This window comes from Coregonus lavaretus, assembly GCF_964263955.1.
Source record: "Coregonus lavaretus genome assembly, chromosome: 9".
Taxonomy (NCBI): Eukaryota; Metazoa; Chordata; class Actinopteri; order Salmoniformes; family Salmonidae; genus Coregonus; species Coregonus lavaretus.
The window spans coordinates 38,204,500-38,225,657 of NC_139996.1; the positions used below are offsets into that span (position 1 = coordinate 38,204,500).

The window sequence follows — 21,158 nt, forward strand, 5'->3', positions numbered from 1 at the left end:
TATCATGAATATCATACCTTATTAAAGGCAGCTGTGCTGTTGTGATATACATGACATACATGTAGGAAATGGATCAGAAGAATCACAGTTTTACCTTTTCCACCCTCACTCAATGTAAATTTACCCGCCTTAAGATATGCATAGTATACAGCAGCTCTGCAGCGGAAATAATAATCACCTCTGAACTGTGTTAATTGACAAGCTATAAATTCCAGAGCCAAGTGCAAATTTGCACGCCTGCTATAAATAACCCTGCTGAGGTCTATGAGGCATGTGAAGAGCATTATCAAATGTCATAAGGATCGTATTGACTCTGAAGAGGAAGGCTCTGTCTGCTTAGCCTCTGACCTTCTTCTATGATTCATTTCCACGTGTTAGTCTTTCTTACTTTTAATAACAACATGTCCACTCCTGTGTGTTTGGGGCTAGGCATCACATTGGATGTCTGATTTGATTTATATATTTATTTCTTATTGCCTTCTCTCCCCAAATCCAATTTTAGCTGACATTTCTCATGACTGTAACGAAGAATGACCTTTGAAAAGGACACTTCCGTTCTTGCGTGCAGACGGGTGGTAGTCTGGTGGTGCAGGAGACAGGTCTTAATAATGGGGGAGGAGTTGTTGCCTTCATCCATCTTCCCTACCGCTCTCACCCACTGAGGGGAAGCCCACTCTCAGGCCTGCAAGGCACCTTGGGAAGGTGTTACAGCGGAAGCATCTGCCCCCGACGTTAATGTTGTTCAGAGTGATAATTGCATTGGGGCTTTGACTGCTCTCTCCTTGATCTCTCTCTCATGATCAATTCTCTGATTCAATGAGCCTAACACAATACACTGGCTGAGGAACAGAGGAACAGAGGGAGGAAAAAAAGTTCCCATGTGCTTTGGGTGCAATGCCTGGTTATGAGGTAATGAAGCCTTCATAAGGACTTAATAATTATTCCCTCTTTATGTAAATAGGGTTCATAATCCACATTGACAGGCTCCTTCACCCTTCCAACCCTTCCAACCCTCCGAAACACCACTCACACAGCACTCTCCGTCTAACACAGAATAGTCAGGCTCATGGCTACATCATAATTACAGATACGACCGCATGCCTGCAAGGACACACGTAGAGTGACAGTCTGAATGCCTTGCACATAATATACACACATGCTCATATCGTTATTGCACGCATCTATGCATGCTCACACACCCATGCATACTCATGCCAACATATAGTGTACCGATGCATACAGGGCCGGCTCTAGCCTTTTGGGGGCCCTAAGCGAGATTTGGTTGGGGGGCCCCCCACCTTGCGGCAAAACATTTTAGTGTTCCACCTCTTTTATTTCAGTTTACAATTTCCTTCAATTCTACACATTTTGCCATGGGGCGGAGAGAACATTTTGCAATTTTATAACACATTTCATGCAATTCTACTAATTTTGCCATTGAGCAGAGAGAACAAATATGCAGTTTATTATATAATTTCCTGCAGTTCAACACATTTTCCCATGACTTATGCCACGTTAATATGATATCTGTCAGAGGAAGGCCCTAAGAATTGCCAAAGACTCCAGTCACCTTAGTCATAGACTGTTCTCTCTGCTACCGGAGCGCCAAGTCTAGGTCCAAGAGGCTTCTAAACAGCTTCTACCCCCAAGCCATAAGACTCCTGAACATCTAATCAAATGGCTACCCAGACTACTTGCATTGTCCCCCCCTCACCCCCTCTTTTTACGCTGCTGCTACTCTCTGTATATTATGTATGCATAGTCACTTTACCTCTACCCACATGTACATATTACCTCAATTACCTCGACTAACCTGTGCCCCCGCACATTGACTCTGTACCGGTACCCCCTGTATATAGCCTCGCTACTGTTATTTTACTGCTGCTCTTTAATTATTTGTTATTTTTCTATTTTTCTTATTTTTAAAATTTTTACTTATCAATTTTTTTTACTTAACACTTATTTTTCTTAAAACTGCATTGTTGGTTAAGGGCTCGTAAGTAAGCATTTCACTGTAAGGTCTACACCTGTTTTATTCGGCGCATGTGACAAATACAATTTGATTTGATCTGAGTGAGAGTGACTAGCAAAATCAATGGGGGCCCCCTGGAGGTCAGGGCCCCTGGGCACGTGCCCGGTGGGTATTCGGCCATGATTACTACAAGTTTAGATAGCTGGTTAGACTAACTTACCAATCAAAAAATTGTTAGCTGACACAGCTTATTGAGTGACTGACATAACAAAATAAAAACAACCAAATGTCAGAATTGCAACTTCTGTATTCTACTATTCTAACTCTCAATAGTAAATTGAGACCCCGACTGAGTTCCTAACAACAACAAAAAAGTGCATAAGCGCTTATATCGCTTATGCCTGGGGCCGGCCCTGTATGCAGAAGATACTGTGTCTAAACAACATGTGTTCTTCCAAAGGGCTCCTGCTCTTCCTCTGCTCCAGTATGCATCTCTCCCTAAACCATTCCAGTAATTGATTCTGTCCGTGTGACAATCTGAAAGGGATTATTTTTGAGCCAAGAGAGAAGGTTTCCTACAAAATTCCGTTATTGTTTTCCATTTTTAGACTAATGGTGTGAATCTATTTGTTTTTTTCCTCTGAAAGGCTGCAGCTCACATCATAGTTCCATTCCCATGTGATGCCATTATCTCTTTATCACTGTTACCCAGATGGAAGGTGACTGTTAGACTGGGGAGCATCATCTTTTGATGCTGAAAAGGGCAGGTCAACAACTGCAGAAACCAATACTAATCACTACTAATACTCTGTTGTCTAGCAGCCAGAAAAAAATCCTTTGTCAACAGGCCATTTTCATGGGCATACTTTCATAGAAACACTAGCTTTTCCTCCTACAGGATACTTGTATCTAATTCCAGTGTCTATATTTGTCCTTCTGAGGGCAGTCTTTGTGTAGAGTTCCCATTTCTCATTAGCGTGTCCCCGTCCTCAGGGGGACAGGCTTGATAGACAGATGGACAGACAGACAGTCTTTTTGCCGGGTCGACTAGCTCTGGCTCTGGCTACATGTTATTTTCCTAGGACTGGGCTCTTAATACACAGTGTCCAGATGAACTCCTTTGTGTGCCAATAATAATAACATGTAGAAATAAACCATACAGCCCTTGTTAGTCCCAGTGGATGCAGCTTTAATAATCTCATTATCAATTTAATGAGGTGATTAGAATGCCAGGGGCCAGGGGTGCACATAGAGTGTTATGGAAGATGCTAGCAGCATCCTGAGTCCTCCTGGCGTCTTGGTGGTGTAGTCCTCCTGGCTCCTAATCCTGCAGCTAGCTAGGGGATTAGTTACCATTGTCTCTGGAGAATTGGCTCGACGCGGCTGCTGTAATGCCGGGTCACACACTCTGTCTCTGTCATGGTGGTCGCAGGTCCTCTAAAAAGGACACACAGCCCTGTGTAGAGTTCTGTTCCTTGCCCCCCATGTCCCAGGAAATGGAAGGTCAATTCTGAGCAAGGGCAAGTGCCTCTTTTTGCTTTTGCGTTGCCACAGAAACAGGCATGGCAGTAGTGCAGCAGTGTTTAGTAGTGGTAGTCTATGGCAGTAGTTCCCAACCAGGGGTACTAGGACTCCTGGGGGTACTTGGGAAAGGGGGATACCTAGTCAGTTGCACAACTGAATGCATTCAACCGAAATGTGTCTTCTGCATTCAAAGAGGTGCGGGGGCTGCCTTAATCAACGTCCATGTCATTGGCGCCTGGGGAGCAGTTGTTGTTGGGGGTTAAGTGCCTTGCTCAAGGGCAGAAAGGCATATTTGTCCACCTTGCCAGCTCGGAGATTCGAATCAGCGACCTTTCGGTTACTGGCCCAATGCTCTTAACCACTAGGCTACTTGCCGCCCCTACCCACAGGGGGTACTTGAGAAGACTGATGAGACCATAGGCCTACTGGTAAAATGCACATGAGGGGGTACTTCAGGGGTACTCTAGGCAGAGCAAAATTCAGTTGGTGGTACAGTACCCGAAAAAGGTTGGGAACCACTGGGCTATGGGATCCCAATGTACCCAACCACCAAAATAAAAGGACTGGCCGAGGAGGCACATTAAGCATCACGGTAATGTTTCCTAAAATGAAAGGAAAGATTTTGCTGGAATTTGATGCAATCAACCTGGACAGACCTTTTCCTTTAAAGCTAAACTATAAAACACATAAACAACATAGGCTACCCATGAATCAACTACACCATAACATAGACATTAGAATGGTATAGAATGGGATGGTAAGATTTCCCATATCTTTATGTGCAATTCCCCCCTTCTCCTAGAAGTGTGCGCTCGTTCACTCTCAATGATTGAGGTAAAAAAGTACAGACTCTGTCTACCCCAACCCAACGATTTGAAATCCTTGAACGGGAGTGAATACGTGAACACTGCAGGGAGAAGGGTGTGTGTGATAGGAATTGGACTGTAGTGTGGGGCACAGGCAGCCAGCCCTCAGCTGGGTAATTTGACTCTCCTTATCCTCGAGCAGAATTAGTCACAGTGGCTGCTGAAGAGCCTCCTGTGCCTGACCAACTGAGGCCGGCTTCTTATCCATAATGAGGGATACTGAGCCTATGCTACCTACCGCCAGGTCTGAGATAGGGAAGGATTTACTGTACAGTAGAGTGATTTCATCTTTATATTTGAGAAACTAGCCTGAACTGCCATGCTACTGTATGTCAATATTCATGGTGCTGAAGTAAGAACAGGCAAAGGGCTGTGTATGAATACTGGCGCTGTCCATTTTCTTAGTAGAGAGGAGCAGGTAACGAGTATGCAGTGAATATTATACAGCAATGTGGACTATTGACAGCACTGAGAGATATGTGTAGTCATGCTGCCCATAGATGCTGCCCATTGATCTGGGAAGGTCAAAGTTGAGGTCTTGCGCTGTCTGTGGTTCTGTATAGAGAGGCTACTGAGAGGTGTGTGTAGTGTACTCTCTCCCTCTCCGTGGTGCTGCAGAGCAGGGCAGCAGAGGGGACAGGTCAGGGATAGGTCAGGGACAGGTCAGGGACAGGCAGGCAGAGAGGCAGCAGTCCCCAGCTCCCCAAGGCCAGATGAGTGGTAAGACTGCAGTGGAATGCATTGATTATCTGTCAGGCAGGCCTGCTAGGATCTAACCAGGGCAGTGTTAGGGTATTAAGTGATCTGAAGTATTCAATGAATATTGATAATGAGTGGCTGTTCACCCGGCTCCACTGTTAGTGTTTCAACCCCCCTGGTGCTCACCATCTCTTCACAGAGATGGGCTGGGTTGGAGTAGGCTTGGGTGGCTGGTCCCTAGTGAGCTTTTCACTGTGTTAGTTTGATGGTGCAATATTTTCACATCATTGCTTTGATCTAGCCTACCATTTTTCAGTTCTGTAAGCGCATTACTTTTCGTATTGGAAGTCGCTCTGGAAAAGAGTGTCTGTTAAATGACAAAAATGTGAATATAAATATGTTATCAGCTCTGCACAATGCATACAGATCCTTTGGTGGACCACTCACTCTCGCTCTACAAGAATACTTCCATTTCAGGGTTTAACACCTTAGAGCGGTGCTCTGGTGGTTACATGCCTTATCACACCTCCTTTGTATTGGATTTTAAGGCCTCAGGCCCTCGCTGTCTCTATTTAATTTGTTGTCTTGAAAATGACCAAGTCTGTCTTTATTAGATTGTCAGGGCTGTTCCGTTCCCTCCAGCACCACTTGTTCCCTGAGGATTTTTCTGTTTGTTTTGTTTGTGCTTTGTGTTTTCTCTGCTGCTGTTTTCTTCATCTGCCTCGGCCACATAGTCCAGCACTAATACATTTATCCCTCTCCTGTGTTTTCTCTCTCTCCCTCTCTTTTACAGAAACTTATCGAAGAACCCTCTGACCACATTATCATGGCAACTCTTCCAGAACCTTCAACTCTTCGAGCTGTTAGTTTGTATACATTATTTATCTTCTTTTATCAACTTGTGCAGCCAGAAAAACTTTAATAGAGCCTGTTATATCCTAAGTGTGCAACCCATTTCACACAACCGTCATTGTTTCCAAATGGATTCCCATCTACTTCCATTCAAAGCCAAACAACAATTAACTTGGAGAAAATCATTGAAAGAGACAAACAACACTATACTGTAGTCACTGCTTCATTACTGTTGATTTAATGGATCTGACATATGAGTGTGTAAAATGGAGCTGTCCAGGCCAGGTGATTCTCTGGTCCACAGGCCAGGTGTTTCTCTGGTCCTTTAGTGTCTTGTTTGTCCAGGAATATACAGGTGTAAGATCTTAATTTGAACACTCTTTTGTTGCTGAGAATTCTCCTGCATCGCAGGAAATGCAGATGAGCTTTGTGATTTACATAAATTCACTGAAGACCAACACTAACACACGGTTATATTAACAGTGTTGCACTTTTTATGTAGCCTACTTTTGGCCAGCTAATAGCCTAACCACCGATCAAGCAACATTATGGACTAAACGTTCAAATCCTACTCCTGCAGGATTATTTTGCTGTGACATTACAGGTCAAATTAAAATCCTACACCTGTTGAGCAATCAGTGTGTTTATGGCCTGAATCTGCTACTTGTTTGGACTTGTTAGGTCCTCCCTTCCGGTAGAATACACAAAGTGAAGCCTAGCATTGATATATGGCCATCGTAGAGTTATTACACTTGCATCCCCATCCTCCCCAGTCCAGGAAGCAGAGTGAGTGCTTTCCCTAAATAGCAGAGAGCCTCAGCCAGGCCTTGACGCAGAGCAAAGAGCAAGGAGCAGGCTTTATCATCACTCAGCTCAGCCCAGGGAGGGGAACAAATGAAGAGCAGCTGTAAGGTTGTGATATAAATGTGGTATTTTAAGCTATGGAAGCAGGGCAGCTCCTCTGAGGAGGCCTATCTTATTTTCATGGTTGCCTGTCCTTTAGAGGCAGAAGGAGGAGGGGGATGTACATGGAGCATTGCTTAGGCTAATAGCTACCAAATACAGTTGAAGTCAGAAGTTTACATACGCTTAGGTTGGAGTCATTAAAACTCGTTTTTTAACCACTCCACAAATTTCTTGTTAACTAACTATTGTTTTGGCAAGTCGGTTAGGACATCTACTTTGTGCATGACACAAGTAATTTTTCCAACAATTGTTTACAGACAGATTATTTCACTTATAATTCACTGTATCACAATTCCAGTGGGTCAGATGTTTACATACACTAAGTTGACTGTGACTTTAAACAGCTTGGAACATTCCAGAAAATGATGTCATGGCTTTAGAAGCTTCTGATAGGCTAATTGACATAATTTGAGTCAATTGGAGGTGTACCTGTGGATGTTTTTCAAGGCCTACCTTCAAACTCAGTGCCTCTTTGCTTGACATCATGGGAAAATCAAAAGAAATCAGCCAAGACCTCAGAAAAAAACAATTGTAGACCTCTACAAGTCTGGTTCATCCTTGGGAGCAATTTCCAAATGCCTGAAGGTACCACGTTCATCTGTACAAACAATAGTATGCAAATATAAACACCATGGGACCACACAGCCGTCATACCGCTCAGGAAGGAGACACATTCTGTCTCCTAGAGATGAACGTACTTTGGTGCGAAAAGTGCAAATCAATCCCAGAACAACAGCAAAGGACCTTGTGAAGATGCTGAAGGAAACAGGTACAAAAGTATCTATATCCACAGTAAAACGAGTCCTATATCGACATAACCTGAAAGGCCGCTTGGCAAGGAAGAAGCCACTGCTCCAAAACCGGCATAAAAAAGCCAGACTACAGTTTGCAACTGCACATGGGGACAAAGATCGTACTTTTTGGAGAAATGTCCTCTTGTCTGATGAAACAAAAATAGAACTGTTTGGCCATAATGACCATCGTTATGTTTGGAGGAAAAAGGTGGATGCTTGCAAGCCGAAGAACAACATCCCAATCGTGAAGCTCGGGGGTGGCAGTATCATGCTGTGGGGGTGCTCTGCTGCAGGAGGGACTGGTGCACTTCACAAAATAGATGGCATCATGAGGAAGGGAGATTATGTGGATATATTGAAACAAAATCTCAAGACATCAGTCAGGACATTAAAGCTTGGTTGCAAATGGGTCTTCTAAATGGACAATGACCCCAAGCATACTTCCAAAGTTGTGGCAAAATGGCTTAAGGACAACAAAGTCAAGGTATTGGAGTGGCCATCACAAAGCCCTGACCTCAATCCTATAGAAAATGTGTGGGCAGAACTGAAAAAGTGTGTGCGAGCAAGGAGGCCTATAAACCAGACTCAGTTACATTAGCTCTGTCAGGAGTAATGGGCCAAAATTCACCCAACTTATTGTGGGAAGCTTGTGGAAGGCTACACGAAACGTTTGACCCAAGTTACATTTACATTTTAGTCATTTAGCAGACACTCTTATCCAGAGCGACTTACAGTTAGTGAGTGCATACATTTTATTTTTATTTTTTCATACTGGCCCCCCGTGGGAATCGAACCCACAACCCTGGTGTTGCAAATGCCATGCTCTACCAACTGAGCTACATCCCTGCCGGCCATTCCCTCCCCTACCCTGGACGACGCTGGGCCAATTGTGTGCCGCCCCATTGGGTCTCCCGGTCGCTGCCGGCTACGACAGAGCCTTTAAACAATTTAAAGGCAATGCTACCAAATACTAATTGAGTGTATGTAAACTTCTGACCCACTGGGAATATGATGAAATAAATAAAAGCTGAAATAAATCATTCTCTCTACTATTATTCTGACATTTCACATTCTTAAAATAAAGTGGTGATCCTAACTGACCTAAGACAGGGAATTTTTACTAGGATTAAATGTCAGGAATTGTGAAAAACTGAGTTTAAATGTATTTGGCTAAGGTGTATGTAAACTTCCGACTTCAACTGTACATACAATACTTGAATAATGCCAGAGAAAGAATATAATGGGCAGCAGAGTAGCTGATGATAGGAGTTAGAATGTATCTGGAAGATGAGAGGGTATACTAACAACATGGAAAGGGTTGAGTGAAGTAGAGACAAATAAGTGTTGTTTTTAAAACACAGATGAAGTATAGACTCTAGAGATGGTCATTTTGTTGCGTGCACTCATATGACTGTTCCTTTTGATACCATTATCATTGTTATTCATAGCCATATTTTGACTGTTTGTGTCTTCTGAACAGTACTGACTGTTTGTGTCTTCTGAACAGTACTGACTGTTTGTGTCTTCTGAACAGTACTGACTGTTAGAAGAATAAAACACACATTCCAGAACCTTTCAGTCTGCTTATACACTCTTAGAAAAAAAGTTTATATCTAGAACCTAAAAGGGGACAGCCGAAGAACCCTTTTTTCTAACAGAGTAGTATTTAATCTGTAATTACTAAAACTGTTCAACAAAGGCTCAGTGATAAGTGCCCAACATCACAGCTTGAGCAAAAAGTAGAATCTGACGAAAAGAAGATGAAACTGGTTAGAAATTAGTGCCATTTCCCTCTGACCAATTGGGAACAAAGACATTGATTCATTTCTTATTTTCTGTGGCATGGAGCCTATCAAACGACTAAGAAATTATTTACTCTCCCTTCCTCTGTGGAATGTCGGCACAATGACAAACATACTAAACACAGCAGGGCTAAGGCATGCGGATAGGCTTCTTGGGTTGCATCCTAAATGGCACCCTATTCCCTTATAATGCAATACTTTTGACCAGAACCCTGTGGGCCCTGGTCAAAAGTTGTGCACTATATAGGGTATAGGGTACCCTGCGTCTGACTTTGAAGCTGAGATCCGCATTAGGGGAAACAGGTTGCCTCTGTCTTTAAAGCTGAGATATTATTTACATTCAGCATCACTCCGTCAAGGGAAATATAGTATTCTTTCTAACAAAGATATCTACATATATTTCAGGATGTTGTGTATCCCTGGAAATAATTAGAATTTATGTAAACATTACAGTTGTGAAAACATAGCTTGTCCAAAAAGAGTGGTCTCTTGGCGCCAACTTATCCCGGGTATGGTGTAAGTTGATCCGTGCGACAGGGTAAGTTAAACCGCCTACAAATTTCTGTACTGAATAAAATATTACCACTACCTTTTTAAAACCATGTCTATCTTTATTTCCCAAAAACAATGAAACATAATCAAATCAAATTTTATTGGCCACATGTGCCGAATACAACAGGTGCAGACATTACAGTGAAATGCTTACTTACAGCCCTTAACCAACAGTGCATATATTTTCAATAAAAAAGTAAAATAAAACAACAAAAAAGTGTTGAGAAAAAAAGTTAAGTAAAATAAAATAACAGTAGAGAGGCTATATATACAGGGGGGTACCGGTGCAGTCAATGTGCGGAGGCCCCGGCTAGTTGAGGTAGTTGAAGTAATATGTACATGTGGGTAGAGTTAAAGTGACTATGCATAAATAATTAACAGAGTAGCAGCAGCGTAAAAAGATGGGGTGGGGGGTGGGGGTGGGGGGGCAGTGCAAATAGTCCAGGTAGCCATGATTAGCTGTTCAGGAGTCTTATGGCTTGGGGGTAGAAGCTGTTGAGAAGCCTTTTGGACCTAGACTTGGCACTCCGGTACCGCTTGCCGTGCGGTAGCAGAAAGAACAGTCTATGACTAGGGTGGCTGGAATCTTTGACAATTTTGAGGGTCTTCCTCTGACACCGTCTGGTATAGAGGTCCTGGATGGCTGGAAGCTTGGCCCCAGTGATGTACTGGGCCGTACGCACTACCCTCTGTAGTGCCTTGCGGTCGGAGGCCAAGCAGTTGCCATACCAGGTGGTGATGCAACCAGTTAGGATGCTCTCGATGGTGCAGCTGTAGAATTTTTTGAGGATCTGAGGACCCATGCCAAATCTTTTCAGTCTCCTGAGGGGGAATAGGCTTTGTCGTGCCCTCTTCACGACTGTCTTGGTGTGTTTGGACCATGATAGTTTGTTGGTGATGTGGACACCAAGGAACTTGAAGCTCTCAACCTGTTCCACTACAGCCCCGTCGATGAGAATGGGGGCGTGCTCAGTCCTCTTTTTCTTTCCTGTAGTCCACAATCATCTCCTTTGTCTTTGTCACATTGAGGGAGATGTTGTTATCCTGACACCACACGGCCAGGTCTCTGACCTCCTCCCTATAGGCTGTCTCATCGTTGTCGGTGATCAGGCCTACCACTGTTGTGTCGTCGGCAAACTTAATGATGGTGTTGGAGTCGTGCCTGGCCATGTAGTCATGGGTGAACAGGGAGTACAGGAGGGGACTGAGCACGCACCCCTGAGGGGCCCCCGTGTTGAGGATCAGTGTGGCAGATGTGTTGTTACCTACCCTTACCACCTGGGGGCGGCCCGTCAGGAAGTCCAGGATCCAGTTGCAGAGGGAGGTGTTTAGTCCCAGGATCCTTAGCTTAGTGATGAGCTTCTATGGTGTTGAATGCTGAGCTGTAGTCAATGAATAGCATTCTCACGTAGGTGTTTGTCAGGGCGTGTTGTAGGTGTAGTGTAGGAATCAAACGCAGGACGCAGACTGAATGTTCCAAAGGCTTTATTACTGGCCCAACACAGGCAACAGGACAACTAAGCCCGACAGCAAAAACACGCACGAAGGCGAAAGGTAAATGCGCACTAACAGGTGCGACAAAATGTACCGGTGCACACACAGGTGCAAATAAGCTCCAGCACAGTGGAGAAATACGCTCAACCGAGCAAAACACAACACTGACGGAAACAATCACACACAACACTAGACAAACACAACGAGAAACTTATAGGACACTAATTACGTCAAAACAGAAACAGGTGTGGAAACAAACAGACAAAAGCAAACGAACATGAAACATATAGCGGTGGCAGCTAGAATTCCGGAGACGACGAACGCCGAAGCCTGCCCGAACAAGGGAGAGAGGCAGCCTCGGCCGAAACCGTGACAGTACCCCCCCCTTGACGCGCGGCTCCAGACGTGCGCCGACTCCGGCCTCGGGGACGACCAGGAGGACGCGGCGCAGGGCGCGTCGGATGCCTCCGATGGAACTCCGTCAGGAGCGACGGGTCCAACACGTCTCTCCTCGGCACCCAGCACCGCTCCTCCGGACCGTACCCCTCCCACTCCACTAGATACTGGAGACCCCCCATCCGACGTCTCGAATCCAAGATGGATCTCACGGAGTACGCCGGTGCCCCCTCGATGTCCAACGGGGGCGGAGGAGTCTCCAATATCTCATCTTCTTGGAGTGGGCCCGCTACCACCGGCCTGAGAAGGGACACATGGAACGAGGGGTTAATACACTTATACTCCACAGGTAGCTGTAATCTATAACATACCTCGTTCAACCTTCTCAGGACTTTAAATGGCCCTACAAACCGCCGACCCAGTTTCCGACAGGGCAGGCGGAGGGGCAGGTTTCTGGTAGAGAGCCAGACTCGATCACCAGGTGCGTACACCGGTGCCTCACTGCGGTGGAGATCAGCGCTCGCCTTCTGACGTCGGAGGGCCCGCCGCAGGTGGACGTGTGCAGCGTTCCAAGTCTCCTCCGAGCGCCGCGCCCACTCATCCACCGCAGGAGCCTCGATCTGGCTCTGCTGCCAGGGTGCCAGAACCGGCTGGTAACCTAACACACATTGAAATGGAGTTAGGTTAGTGGAGGAATGGCGTAGGGAATTCTGGGCCATCTCGGCCCAGGGAACGTACCTTGACCACTCCTCCGGCCGGTCCTGGCAGTATGTTCTGAGAAACCTACCCACATCCTGGTTTACGCGTTCCACCTGCCCATTGCTCTCCGGGTGGTAACCCGAGGTGAGGCTCACCGAGACCCCCAACCGCTCCATAAACGCTCTCCAGACTCTGGAGGTGAATTGGGGACCCCGATCAGCCACAATGTCCTCGGGTACCCCGTAGTGCCGGAACACATGGGTAAACAGTGCCTCGGCAGTTTGCAGGGCCGTAGGAAGACCCGGCATGGGGAGCAAACGACAGGCCTTAGAGAACCGGTCCACAACGACCAGGATGGTAGTATTCCCTTGGGAGAGGGGAAGGTCTGTTATAAAGTCCACTGAGAGGTGGGACCATGGCCGTTGTGGAACGGGCAGGGGTAGCAACTTACCCCTAGGTAGATGTCTAGGCGCCTTACACTGGGCGCACACCGAGCAGGAGGAAACATAAACCCTCACATCCCTTGCCAACGTGGGCCACCAGTACTTGGCACTAAGACAGTGCACTGTCCGGCCGATACCCGGATGTCCAGAGGAGGGTGACGTGTGAGCCCAATAGATCAATCGATCCCGAACCTCGAGCGGAACGTACTTCCGACCCTCCGGGCACTGTGGTGGACTAGGGTCGGTGCGTAACGCCCGCTCGAGTTCAGCATCGACCTCCCACACTACCGGTGCCACCAGACATGACTCAGGCAGTATGGGAGTGGGCTCCACGGACCTCTCCTCCGCGTCATACCGCCGAGACAGCGCATCTGCCTTGCCATTCTGTGACCCAGGGATGTACGTGATCTTAAAAGTAAACCTGGTCAAGAACATACTCCATCTTGCCTGGCGAGGGTTCAGCCTCCTCGCCGCCCGGATGTACTCCAGGTTACGGTGGTCCGTCAAAATGAGGAAAGGGTGTTGAGCCCCCTCAAGCCAGTGCCTCCACACCTTTAGAGCCTGTACCACGGCTAACAGCTCCCTGTCCCCTACGTCATAGTTCCGCTCCGCCGGACTGAGCTTCTTAGAATAAAAAGCACAGGGGCGGAGTTTAGGTGGCGCGCCAGACCGTTGTGAAAGCACGGCTCCTAAACCGGCCTCCGACGCGTCCACCTCTACTTGGAACGGCAAAGAGGGATCCGGATGCGCCAGCACCGGGGCCAAGGTAAACAGGTCCTTCAGCCTCCCAAACGCCCTGTCCGCCTCGGCCGACCACTGCAGACGCACCGGACCCCCCTTCAACAGAGACGTGATGGGAGCTGCCACCTGTCCAAAACCCCGGATAAACCTCCTGTAGTAATGTGCAAACCCCAAAAACTGCTGCACCTCCTTCACAGTGGTTGGTGTTTGCCAATTACGCACGGCCGACACCCGGTCTACCTCCATCTTCACCCCTGACGCAGACAACTGATAACCCAAAAAGGAGACCGACTCCTGGAAAAACAGACACTTCTCTGCCTTCACATACAGGTCGTGCTCCACCAGCCTCCGCAACACCCTGCGCACCAGGGCCACATGCTCGACACGGGTAGGTGAGTACACGAGAATGTCATCAATGTACACCACCACCCCCTGCCCCTGCATGTCCCTGAAGATCTCATCCACAAATGATTGGAAAACTGACGGAGCGTTCATCAACCCGTATGGCATGACCAGATACTCGTAATGGCCCGAGGTGGTACTAAAGGCTGTTTTCCATTCATCACCCTCCCTGATGCGCACCAAGTTGTACGCGCTCCTGAGATCTAATTTCGTGAAGAAACGCGCCCCATGCAACGACTCAGTCATGGTCGCAATCAGCGGGAGTGGATAACTATACTTCACCGTAATCTGATTGAGACCACGGTAATCGATGCACGGACGCAAACCACCATCCTTTTTCTTCACGAAAAAGAAACTCGAGGACGCTGGGGAAGTGGACGGCCGTATGTATCCTTGTCTCAGCGATTCGTCTATGTAAATCTCCATAGCTTTCTTCTCCTCCTGAGACAGAGGATACACATGGCTCCGTGGGAGCGCAGCTCCTGCCTGGAGGTTTATCGCACAATCCCCCTGCCTATGGGGTGGCAACCGCGTCGCCCTCGCCTTACTAAACGCAATAGCCAAATCCCCATACTCAGGTGGAACGTGCAATGCGGGCACCTGGTTTGGACTCTCCACCGAGGTAGCCCCTACGGAAACGCCCAAACATCTACCCACACACTGAGCAGACCACTCCATCAGAGCCCTCTCCTGCCACGAAATCGCTGGGTTATGGGTACTCAACCAGGGCATGCCCAGCACCACCGGATACGCAGGAGAGTCAATCAGGAACAGCTGAATCATCTCCTGATGATCCCCCTGCGCACACATCCTAAGTGGCGCCGTGACCTCCCTGATTAAGCCCGTACCCAACGGACGACTATCTAGGGCGTGAACGGGAAAAGGAACATCAACAGGAATGAGGGGAATCCCTAACGCTAAACAAAACTTTTTATCAATAAAATTCCCAGCCGCGCCTGAATCTACCAGCGCCTTATGCTGGGAATGAGGTGCTACCTGTGGAAAACGTACAGGCATACAAAAATGGGCAACAGTGAGCTCTGGGTGAGTGGGGCGCCTACTCACCTGGAGGGAATCCCCAGTGCGGGACCTGTCGTCATCTCCCCTAGGAGGCCATCCCCAGCACCTAGCCGCGGTGTGTCCTCCCCGACCACAGTTGGTGCAGTGGATGGACCCCCTAGCCTGCCGACTCCTCCTCTCTCTAGCGCCAGCGCCCCCGAGCTCCATAGGACACGGCTCGGAGGCGCTGGAGGGTGGAATGGACGGACCCTCCGCAGGACGTCCGCGGGTAGCCAGCAGGGTATCCAGCCTGATGGTCATATCAACCAGCTGGTCGAAAGTGAGGCTGGTGTCCCTACAAGCCAGCTCCCGACGGACGTCCTCTCGTAGGCTACATCGGTATAGATCGATGAGGGCCCGATCATTCCACCCTGCATCGGCCGCTAGAGTACGGAATTCGAGCGCGAATTCCTGGGCACTTCTCCTCCCCTGCCGGAGGAAGACCAGACGCTCCCCCGCCGCTTTCCCCTCCGGGGGATGGTCAAACACCGCCCTGAAGCGGCGGGAGAACTCGGTGTACGTAATCGTCGTGGCGTCGATCTTCCTCCACTCCGCGTTGGCCCACTCCAACGCTTTTCCGGCCAGGCAGGAGATCAGGGCGGACACGCTCTCATGCCCTGAAGGTGCCGGGTGCACTGTGGCCAGGTATAGCTCTACCTGGAGCAGGAATCCCTGACACCCAGCCGCGGTCCCGTCGTAGGCCCTCGGGAGAGATAGTCGGACTCCTCGATGTTCCGGCGCTGGAATGGGCGGGCTGGCCGATGGTGCTGGCAGGGCGGGCGGCGGTGGAGGCGAACCCCAGCCTCGGAGTGTGGTAATCACCTCCTGCAGGGCGGTCCCCATCTGCAGGAGCTGCTCTTGCTGGTCCCGAACCTGGGCTTCCAGTCTCGTCTGGGCTGCTTCGGCTCCTGCTGATTCCATTGGTGGTGTGTGATTCTGTCAGGGCGTGTTGTAGGTGTAGTGTAGGAATCAAACGCAGGACGCAGACTGAATGTTCCAAAGGCTGTATTACTGGCCCAACACAGGCAACAGGACAACTAAGCCCGACAGCAAAAACACGCACGAAGGCGAAAGGTAAATGCGCACTAACAGGTGCGACAAAATGTACCGGTGCACACACAGGTGCAAATAAGCTCCAGCACAGTGGAGAAATACGCTCAACCGAGCAAAACACAACACTGACAGAAACAATCACACACAACACTAGACAAACACAACGAGAAACTTATAGGACACTAATTACGTCAAAACAGAAACAGGTGTGGAAACAAACAGACAAAAGCAAACGAACATGAAACATATAGCGGTGGCAGCTAGAATTCCGGAGACGACGAACGCCGAAGCCTGCCCGAACAAGGGAGAGAGGCAGCCTCGGCCGAAACCGTGACAGTGTTCCTCTTGTCCAGGTGGGAAAGGGCAGTGTGGAGTGCAATAGAGATTGCATCATCTGTGGATCTGTTGGGGCGGTATGCAAATTGGAGTGGGTCTAGGGTTTCTGGGATAATGGTCACAGTCGCTTTTTTGTCTTTAAATCACTTTAAGCATCTTTTAACACAGGCTTAACACCTAACAAACACTTTGTACTTTTTTTAAACACAGGCTAGGCCCTGTTGTTACCTCATATCCCAGTCATAATGCCTTGCGTTAAACCTGGGAAGAAAATACTTCATATGGCTTAACTTGCCATTGGCTCAACTTACCCCAAGGCAAACATCTTGACTATATTAGCCCACACAGCTACAAGAATGCACTTTCATGCTAGGTTTAGGACATCATATTGAAGCTTATAGAGACCCCAACTGATGTATAGAACAATGTTAAAGTAATTTACTTTGGTTTAGATACAAGCATTGTGAAACCACTAACACAATAAATGAATCTGACTTGGTGAAAATCTGTTTTTTGGACGTAATTTGCGTACCACTTTTTCCATGTGGTTTCTTCCTTCACAGACTCCATTAAATGTTGACCTCTTCCTAAATATTTGGTCAATTATAGATTTTGTATGGTTTCCTAGAAACAAGGGGGGCTCAACTTACCCCATTTGGCTCAACTTACAATACCCCACTCTCCCCTACTCTGCTGTTCTATCGCCCATGTGATGATGTGTGTTACGAACCCCGTGGCTTTAAACGTCTAGGGTGGATGGACAAGAGACCCGTAACATAATTCATGCGAATTAGAAGCGTGACATGGAACAGTGAGAACAAAAACTACACGACAACCATAAACTACCGTCAAACATAAAATGTTTATTTTTGAACACACGGTAATGGTTTGGGAAAAAGGGCTGAGCAGGACCCAAGAAATGAAACAATAGTGTAAAACACCCCTAAACTGATCTTGCCTGCCTCAAGAACCGCTAAGCTACTGCTAATCATACAAAAGTACAGTGGGTGGTCCGCTCAGGTCTAACTAGTGTTTTTAGACAATTTTCTTCCTACGGGTAATGTACGCCCAAGGGCAACTTGCTTAAACTCCCCTTTTCCCAGAAACACACAAAGTTACCAAACAGAGTAACCAGCAAATGAGTGAGTACACAAAACACAGGACACCACAGTATCCATACTCACATACGGAAATAGTCTAACAAAGTTACCAAACAGAGTAACCAGCAACTTAGTGAGTAAACAAAACACAGGACACCACAGTATTCATACTCACATACGGAAATTAGTCTCTCTAACAAAGTTACCAAACAGAGTAACCAGCAACTTAGTGAGTAAACAAAACACAGGACACCACAGTATCCATACTCACATACGGAAATAGTCTCTCCTAACAAACACAACTGACCGGCTTTTAAACAATGGGATGTGTGATTGAAAAACCAGAAACAGGTGGTGTAATGCAGAGGAATGTTCACTGATTGGCTCAATGATGTCAGATGAAAAAAATTACAGCGGTAATATCGCAAATGGACGTGGCATTTTCACCGCTACGGATTCCAACTTTAATGGCGTGTGCTAGCCCTTTGGTCATCATGGTCCCATGCACTCTCTAGGGACCACATCTGTTGATTAAAACTAGACAGGCAGAGGGATGTCTTTTCTTTCCAGATCAGAGTGCATCAGAGTTATGCCTGTCAGTCTGAAATGGCTGCTGTTGTGGGGGTGTTTCAACTGAAGCACTAAGGCATTGCGCAGTCAGACCCCTATTTTTCACTGGAAATAAGGACGAGTACTTTTTGATGGATTTTTAAATGGCAGTAAGGGGCCTCAGGATAGGGCATGGGTCGCAGGATACATCAAATCAAATCCAATGTTATATTCAAATTCATATAAGATGCGGTAATGTGTAGTAATCATGATGCAGAAGGCATGCAATTGCTTAATATTTTCAAAGGCAAAACTGACCTGAATTGTTTTGCCATTTTAAATGAGTTGTTGTTGCGGGCCTCAGACACATTGTGTTACATGCATGAAGCCTCGGGGCTAGCGCTGCTGAACCTTGTCGTTTCACTGACTATTTCTGTATGCATGGTTTCCTCTAACTGCTTGGAATAAACAAAGCAACAGTAAACAGAGTGATATTGAACGCATAAAGCAATAAAGTGTGAGACAACAGCAACAGCAGCTCCATGTGAGAGTCTTAACCACCAGCAGCCATGCCACTCTGTGCTACTGCTTGTGTTCTGTGGTAATTGCTGTCAGCTTGTTTTGGTGCTTGACAGGACAAAAACAACACAGGGTTACTAGGGTGAAAAGGGAATGTGTGCGTGTGCGCGTGCCTGCGTGTGTGTGTGTGTGTGGCTCCCTGTTCCACAGTCCTGCAAGTGTAATCACAGAATGGTAAATGACCTGTGTGAGTAAGGCAGCTCTCAGGTAGCAGGCAGGCAGCCTCATCAGGAGTCTTGGTGCTGGCTGGGTGCATACCTGGCAATCTCACTGCTCCCTCCCCTCACCAAGCCCAACCTAGCAAATGAGCTGCTTTACTGAGCTGAGACACACACATACACACGTGCACACGTGCAAACACGAGCACGCTTGCACACACCGATAGAGAGAGAGAGCAGGTAATAAGGAGTAGCAGTAGCAATTTAGAGTTAAGGGAAGGATGACGGTGCTAAACGTTTTGGGATGACTATCTTTATCTTATGAATAAAAAACAGTAGAACAGGAGAATAAAAACAGTATTATAGATCAGGGGTGTCAAACATACGGCCCGGATCCAGCCCGCGAGTGGGGACAATCCGGCCTATGAGTGGTTTGAGTGTGAGGGCTTACTTCTCTTTAAAAACTCAATATAGTTTAAAATGACTAAAACCAAATGGAAACTGTGTAGAATTGGTAATGGACCTACATTTATACAGTTTCTTGACTGTGTCCAGCTCGCTAATAATCACCTAAATGAAAGCTAGTCAGTCAGGGAGCATAGAAAATTCCAGAAATGAGTTTGACACCCCTGCTATCCATGATGTTGAATATGGTATTATACAGTATTTATGTTACCACTATGGCACCAGCAGGGCTTGGTGGCACTCAACGGACATTGAACGACAAGCCCACAGGACAAGTGTTTTTCTCTCTCTATTGCTTGCCATGTGATCGATAGGGAAAATATTTTACATCACGTTGCTCTATACTCATTTTATCATGGATCCTTGTGGGTTGGATGAAAGCCTAATTAGCGAACATTGACTCCTGGATCAATGTTAAAAAAGAAAAGTAGAACTCCAAAGTCCAAAATATTCCCTACTAGCTTTGCTCATTTCCGTAAATGTCAGGTTTGTAGAGGGTACACATATTTTTGGAGTGCAGACAGATTTGACTTGGACCTTATTGGCATTCAAAACCATCCCCAGTTGGTATCACTTTATCATGGCAAAGAGCCATCCACAGGCAAGCCAAAAACACTCCTTGCTAGAGTGAGTGAATCATATTTTTCCAGCCTTCATCAGAATTTGACCATAAATTAACCATCAGATACACTACTAAACACTATATGTTTTATCCCATATTGTGGAAGTAGTGTTTTATTTACAGTATTTCTGGATGACTTTATATGCTTTCTCATAACCTCTATAACCTGCAGCAACAAATATTTTACCCATTAGTATAATACTCATATCTCACTTAATGCCTATTTGAAAGATTCTTGCATGAGAAAATGTTTATTTGAATCATACATGTGTTAGTAATGGCCCTATAGATATATGCATGTGTTAGTTTCCCATATGAAATTATGTCTATGTGGATGTTTGATGGCAACTCGGCCTTATCTATTGCATTTATAAAAGACATGAGATCATTTCTCTGTACGGTTCCAAAAGGGAGTTTCGGCTGTCCCCATAGGAAAACCCTTTTTAGTTCCAGGTAGAATCATTTTTGGTTCCAGGTAGAACCCTTTTTTGGTTCCAGGTAGAATCCTTTTGGGTTCCATGTAGAACCCTCTGTGGATACAGTTCTACATGGACCCAAAAGGGTTCTAACTGGAACCCAAAAGGGTTCTACCTGGAACCAAAAATGGTTCTACCTGGAACTAAAAAGGGTTCTCCTATGGGGACAGCCGAAGAACCCTTTTAGGTTCTAGATAGCACCTTTTTTTCTAAGTGTGAGGGCTTACTTCTCTGCTTCTGATGGTTTCTCATTGAGTGCCTATCTGTTCTGCTGCTGGGGGTCGAAGACAGACCTGATGAGATGGATGACTCACAATGCACTGGCACTCTTTTCTGGGGCTTTATAACACATCAAGAAAAGATAATTCTGACCTTATTTTAGTCTGTGTCCTTTAGCCAATGGAGCCGGGCTAAAGACGCGGCTTAGACAGCACAGCCACTAACAAGGGCTGTAAATGGTGTCAGGGTAGGGGGTTTGCTAAATGGCAAATCTGCAGCAGCTGCATCAAAGATGATGGTATGATACAAGATTATTTGCAGCAGAAGCACAAAGGCACAT

The 21,158-nt window shown here is 46.7% G+C and overlaps 1 protein-coding gene across 1 annotated transcript in view; it reads left to right on the forward strand.

Annotated features, from left to right (window-relative positions):
• LOC311134779 (NT-3 growth factor receptor-like) overlaps positions 1–21,158 on the forward strand; it is a gene marked incomplete at both ends in the record, with an annotated part of 273,109 nt that overhangs the window by 91,192 nt on the left and 160,759 nt on the right. Inside the window, one exon of the mRNA XM_084168563.1 lies at positions 5,855–5,923. Coding sequence (XP_084024689.1) covers positions 5,855–5,923 — 69 coding nt within the window. The remainder of the gene's footprint in view (positions 1–5,854; positions 5,924–21,158) is intronic.